The sequence below is a fragment of the Adiantum capillus-veneris genome, chromosome 19 (genome assembly GCF_014529385.1).
Source record: "Adiantum capillus-veneris isolate H3 chromosome 19, ASM1452938v2, whole genome shotgun sequence".
NCBI lineage: Eukaryota > Viridiplantae > Streptophyta > Polypodiopsida > Polypodiales > Pteridaceae > Adiantum > Adiantum capillus-veneris.
Window position 1 is genome coordinate 33,982,877 of NC_140949.1, and position 6,289 is coordinate 33,989,165.

At 42.0% G+C, this 6,289-nt stretch overlaps 1 protein-coding gene across 2 annotated transcripts; it reads right to left on the reverse strand.

The window, feature by feature from the left end:
• Positions 1 to 1,990: 1,990 nt before the first annotated feature.
• LOC147433808 (ADP-ribosylation factor) lies at positions 1,991 to 5,237 on the reverse strand. Of its 2 annotated transcripts, XM_086490414.1 has the most exons (6): positions 4,874 to 5,237; positions 3,587 to 3,657; positions 3,390 to 3,509; positions 2,490 to 2,608; positions 2,283 to 2,364; positions 1,991 to 2,163 (listed from the first exon to the last, which is right to left on the reverse strand). In XM_086490414.1, the coding sequence occupies exons 1-6, from the start codon at positions 5,019 to 5,021 to the stop codon at positions 2,158 to 2,160; spliced, it is 546 nt and encodes a 181-aa protein (XP_086346540.1). In that variant the 5' UTR covers positions 5,022 to 5,237; the 3' UTR covers positions 1,991 to 2,157. The 2 variants fall into 2 exon arrangements, with proteins under 2 accessions (XP_086346540.1, XP_086346539.1); XM_086490413.1 differs by lacking the exon at positions 1,991 to 2,163 and having other exon boundaries at positions 2,271 to 2,364.
• Positions 5,238 to 6,289: the final 1,052 nt, after the last annotated feature.

Here is a 6,289-nt window from a genome sequence, read left to right on the forward strand (position 1 = left end):
CACAAAAGTTCAACTAGGATGGTGGCTAGGATGATTCAACAAGATTCAATGTTGCCATTGAACGCACAATGTAGAAAAAGGGTAGTAGGGTGCTAAGGACTAAGGAAGGTCATGGATGCATCATCAACTGAAAAGAAGGCCACAATGCAAAAGATGTTGGGTGGGATCAGCCAATGTGGCAAGAAACTTGCATTCCGACAAGTGGTTCCATACTCAGTTGAAAGGTGACAACCATGTAAGCCAACGTACTACTACCTGCATTAGTTTCCGCTCTTCTCAAGTAGAGATTTGGATCCCTCATATTCAAATCCTTAGAACAGTTTTTTGCATAAGTAATCTGTCTATTAACACCAAAATCCACCACTAGTCAGACACATTGTTGCACAAGCTCACTCATTCTCACATGACCGACCGGTGCCAAAAACAAGCAACACGTGTGATACTGAAAACATATGCCCATCAACGATTTCCTGACTTGCAACCTACCACAGCCAATTGCAAACAAGTATCCTCTTGGAGCTATAAATCAGGAAAAAAACATGGCTCAATCGGATAAATTATCACCATCCACAATATGTAGGAGGCCTATCCAACTTGGACAAGCTCTAAAAGCAAGACAAGTCAGCCCTAACCAATTGCATGGCTACAATAATACCAATTCCAATGTTCTAAATACAACTCATAAGATCTGGAATTACTCTCAAATAATTCATGAGGTAATCATTAAAATTACAGATATACAGCATATTACACAGTCTTAGCATCTCTTCTCCAGTCTTAATTTGGTGGACCAAGAACAAACAAATCAACACTGCCACATGGCATGCCTCCCCTTCATTGCAAAAATCAGCAGTCCACAATCAAGATGGAAACATGGAGACAATTACACATGCCAATTTCACGCAAAGTTTGGAAAACGCATAATCCCAGCAGAGTGCGAGTGCGAGTGCATGGGCATGTACGAGTGCGCGTGCGAGTGCATGGGCATGTACGAGTGCGCGTGCGCGTGTGCGTGCGTGTGCGTGTGCATGTGTGAATAAACATTCTCACACAATGCAGTTCAAATAGCTACTTTTATACATGACCCACATTGAAAACCTGTATAGATGTTGGTAGCACATCAGAGAGAAAAATAACTCAGACCCCAAGGGACCCTTTCTCTTCCCTTGCAAGTAGTTACACCAGGGTGCCTGCCTTCTTGATCATTCTCAACAAATTGAGCTACCAACAGTGGACCTTTCTTCTCTCACCAAGCCAATTAATGCTGTCCTCTAGCTAGCACCTTGAGCATGCCCACAATGGACAAAACATAATTTGCCAGCTCATAAAGTTGAGCACGGTCAAAAAGCAACAAACTCCAATTGGGCAGCACCACACACAACTAACTAGGCAGTCTCATAACAGTTTCTTCTCAAATGTCTTACAAAGCCACCCACCATCCGGCTGCAAAGCCTTTGGTGGCAAAGTCCAGACAGCCAACACATACATCTGAGCCATGCATTTCTATAGTCTTCTGTGCCCCTGACCTTTTAATCTTGAGCTTGAATAGTCTTCTGTGCCCCTGACCTTTTAATCTTGAGCTTGAACACCCCCCCCCCCTCTCTCCCCCCCAACCACCCGCACAGAGAGAGAGAGAGAGAGAGAGAGAGAGAGAGAGAGAGAGGAGAAGAAAAAGAAAAATTATAAAACTTCTAACGCCAAAATAACAATCCCAAAGACCTCATAGATCTATCCGACTGTCTTGACCTCATACCCCATGATACAAGGGGCACTGGAAACCTGCCACCTGCATTCAATACCTACCCTATGATCTGACTGCACCACATAGCAAACTTGATGCCTAGCAAATAAACTGTATGCTCACTAAAAAATATATATAAAGCATGATTAATCTCTGGAAACACATTGCATATGGAAACCATGAAAAAGCTCTTCAAATGCCTAACAGAAAAAGTGCGGCAGATGTAAAATCAACATGAGACACACAATAAAAACTGCAATAACCAACATTGAAAAAATAGTTAGTACAAAATCTGGGGCAATGGAAAGCCTCTTATCACAGCAACACCCATTGGCTCAATCTATTTTCATGAGAGCCCACAACCACGTCCAAACCAACCTTGAGTTTGCACAGCAGCAGCAGCAGCCTTTTCCAGCTTAAGCCTGTCAAGTGATAATAGCAAACATTAGCATGCATAAAGCTTGACCATTCCCAAGCATGATATGAACAAGTATGTTTGATTGAATCCCCGGTATTCGAACCAGCCTCTTCAGAAACGGACCTTGCTAGCAATGTTGCCCGAAAGCCAGTCCAAGCCTTCATAAAGTCCTTCTCCAGAAGTTGCACATGTGCTCTGAATGTACCTGGTAAGTGAAGCGGACAGGATGACAACCATAATTCGACTAGGATAAACACTTGCACAACTCTAAAAGTCTCTCCTACTACAGACTTAGGAGACCATCAGATATTTAGTTCCCAAGTAACATACCAATGGCGCTGGCGGAGAGAATGCAAGCCCAGCTTGTCAGTAATCTCAGCAGCATTCATAGCATTCGGAAGATCTTGCTTGTTTGCAAAGACGAGAAGAACAGCATCCCTCAGCTCATCCTATTGGCACACGACAAAATTTGTAAAAGATAAAACCATACCAGAATTGACATACACCTACCTTGGCACATAGTAAACATCAAAAGATATACCTAGATGAATCCAGGATAAGCCCAGATTCACCTTTGAAGGAAAGTGCAAGGTATAGACCCGTGGTAGTCACCCACGAGACAATATAACCATCAGCTCCATCTTGCATAATATTGACTAAATACATCTTGCATAATATTGACTAAATACCACGACATCCCCAAGGCCCACTAACATCATCTGTGCCCAATAATGGGTGTAGAACTATGTACTAACATATGCTCCCAAACACAACACACACCACACACGCACACACATAGTAAACATCAAAAGAAATTGATGTTGTTTACAATTATGTGGACCCATGGGACAGCAAATCATGAACTAGCCAATCATGTTGGGCATGCTTGTGACACGTCCAGAGAGGATAAATGTATCAAAATGATTTCAGCAAATGCTTAACAGAGAAGGATAGTTATATAAACTGAGTCATCCACAAGCCACATAACCATCAGTTCCATCAAGCACAGCAATAACTACATACTACAACACACTACGAAGATCAGTGGCCAGTAGAGGGTCCGGAACTAGGCATCGATATTGCTACAAACACACATGTGAGCATTCATTTAAACATCAGCTTGCGTACTAAGTTTCTGTCACATTTGTAACTAATCCAGAGAAAACTCTTTACAAGGTGAAATTTGGAGATAATAAGATGCACAATGATCTTGCTTAAAAGTCAACAAACCTCATTAAGCATTCTATGAAGCTCATCCCTGGCTTCCACCACACGATCTCTGTCATTGCTATCCACCACAAAGATCAAGCCTTGGGTGTTTTGAAAGTAGTGCCTCCACAAAGGTCGAATCTATTCAAAAGCACACAAAGCATTATTATTTCCAATTGATTGCCTTATACATTTCATAATTCTTTTTGGATCTTTACCTTGTCTTGGCCTCCGACATCCCAAACTGTAAAGCTGATGTTCTTGTACTCAACAGTTTCCACATTAAATCCTGCTCCAAAAACAAGGAAGAATTCTTAGTGAGCTCTAAGATGCACAACACGTCCCTTAAAGTCAAATACACTACGATTATACATAAAGTACAAACTTCAAGCCACATGCAGCACATAGCCTGGAGAGAGAGAGAGAGAGAGCGTGTGAGTGTGGGTGTGTGTGTGTGTGTGTGTGTGTGTGTGTCGATTCACGAAACATTCATGTCACATTAACATGAAAAAAAAACAGAAGTAGAAAACAACTTACAGAAAATTTGCAGTAAACATTTTCAAGCAGTTACTCTTTTACATCCTGACTATTTAAGGCTCTAATATTTACACCACAATTGGGTTTCCGTGCCAAAAAAAATTCCATGATATGAAAAGATGATGACAAACAGTACTAACAATAAACCAAAGAGACAGAATCTAATTTTGTAAGAAAGAACACGGGCAGAACTGAAAAAACAAAAAAAGGGTTCTACCATGCCCTCAACAATCATTCCCCAAAGTTTGATCTGCCATGAAATGCAGTGAATAAGTAAAACTGTCAAAAAGAAATGCTGATAACAAATAAAAACTCCAATGTCCACCTAATAATCATGTAAGAAACTGAAGCAAGACATTGACATGAAACATAACAGAACTCAAAGACCTAATAATCCACAAACAGAACCACACAGTGATTTCTGTGAGTCGGGCTGCTTAAAAGCCTCGATATGGAAGCGCACCATGCCAATACACAAGTTCACAACCACATGTCAAGATCTGTAAATAGTGTTGTCTAGAGCCGTTGTGTCATCTTTGAGAAGAGAAACACAAACAAGATGCTAAAAGCCAGTTCTATAGCACATATACTGCAGTGCAAAGAACATTTCTACCTTCGATAGCTTTGTGACAAGTCAAAATGGCTAGCACAACTCATCAAAGTAATTATATTGGAGATCAATAAACAACAATAAATAGCTTTTCTGAGGGACTGGCAGATTGCTTGAGTAATCAAAACCTTGATCTAAACACACTGGCAAACAAAAGAAGATAACTGTCATCGCTTTTGAAAAAGAGAAGATCTAAGTAATGGGACGCTCATTTCCCTGGTACCTATGAACACCAAAGACTAGGCAAAACCCCAGTATCACAATATTCTTATCTTCTAAATATTTAAACACAATACCTTTCGCATCTTTTCCAAATATTGAACAGAAGACAGAATCGGAAAGAAGTAGAGAAAATAACCGATTGTGGGGATGGTGGTGACGATCTCGCCGAGCTTGAGCTTGTAGAGAATGGTGGTTTTTCCAGCCGCATCGAGACCCACCATCAAAATGCGCATCTCCTTCTTCGCAAATAACCGGCTAAACAGCTTGGTGAAAGAGAGACCCATCTCGCCCTCCTTTGCTTCACCTCTCTCAGAGGAGAATCAGATCCACTCGCAGAGCGCTCTCTCTCTCTCTCTCTCTCTCTCTCTCTCTGTGTCTGATCCAATGCAGCCTCTCTTCTTGTGGATCTGCTGCTCAGATCGGTGTTTCTCTTCTCCTCGCCCACTTCTAACGGGCTAGGAATTTCTGACGAGAGTCTTATAGAAAGAGATTCTCTCTTTTATGGTCCTCAAGACCTTTTACACCGATGACTACTAGCCTTTTACGATTGGAAGAGAGCAGACAGATGAAATGAAATGTACTGGCCTATTAACAAACATTGTGAGATTTATACGACTGTCTCGTATAAATCTCACAAACATTGTGAGATTTATACGACTGTCTCGAACAAAATAAATTAAGATAATCTACTAACATAATATAGGGGGAGCACTTTACACGCGTTGCAATTTGCGATCTGAAAGCTAAAGTCCAAAACAAAAACAAGCCCCTTTGCACGCAATGAAGAGGGAGAGAGGGGGAGAGAAAGAGGCCATCGAAGGCGGCCGGCCGTGTACGCAGAGAAATATGTTAGCAAATAGATACAGAGAGTGAGTGAGTGATAGAACTAGCTTATTATGGGCTTCAATTGGGAAGGGAGAGTTTGTGTGTGTCGCACAGCCGGTAGGAGTTATTTGAAGCTAACGGGGCATTGCATCCGCCCATTGGAGTGTGGTAGCGTACATGCTAGGGAGCCAACGGTGAGGGTATCACCGACAGAGTGCACGAGAGATCATGCTAGTGTGAGTAGGCAGGCCACTACATATAGCCCGACAATGACCATTTGGTGATCATTCTTTCTATTGCGGGGGGGTCAACCTCGTGAATATAGCCCTCTATGTTGGGTGGATGTTATATCCGCTTGTATTGAACATCTTTACCATCAATCAATTGATTAATTAGGAAACATCTATTAGATTAATCAATTGCAAGTTTTAATTTAGTTACATTGGTGTCAGAGCATGATTGGTCTTCCTTTCTAGTTGAGGAAGGCATAGTCCAAGGGCAACCACGTGTGTTGTGTTGGGGTAAAAGCAATATGCCTCACCCTGGTCTAATCACAGGCTAGTGTCCCATCGCCCGTATCCGCCCACACTTGACTTGTTCTTTATACGTATATACTATATATATAAAGGGGGGAGGGATCCCCCCCCGGACACGTGGTGATAGATCCCCACCTCCCTTTTGCCCAAAGCAGCGCTGCAGCACCCGAAGCGTGCAATGCTTGCAAAAA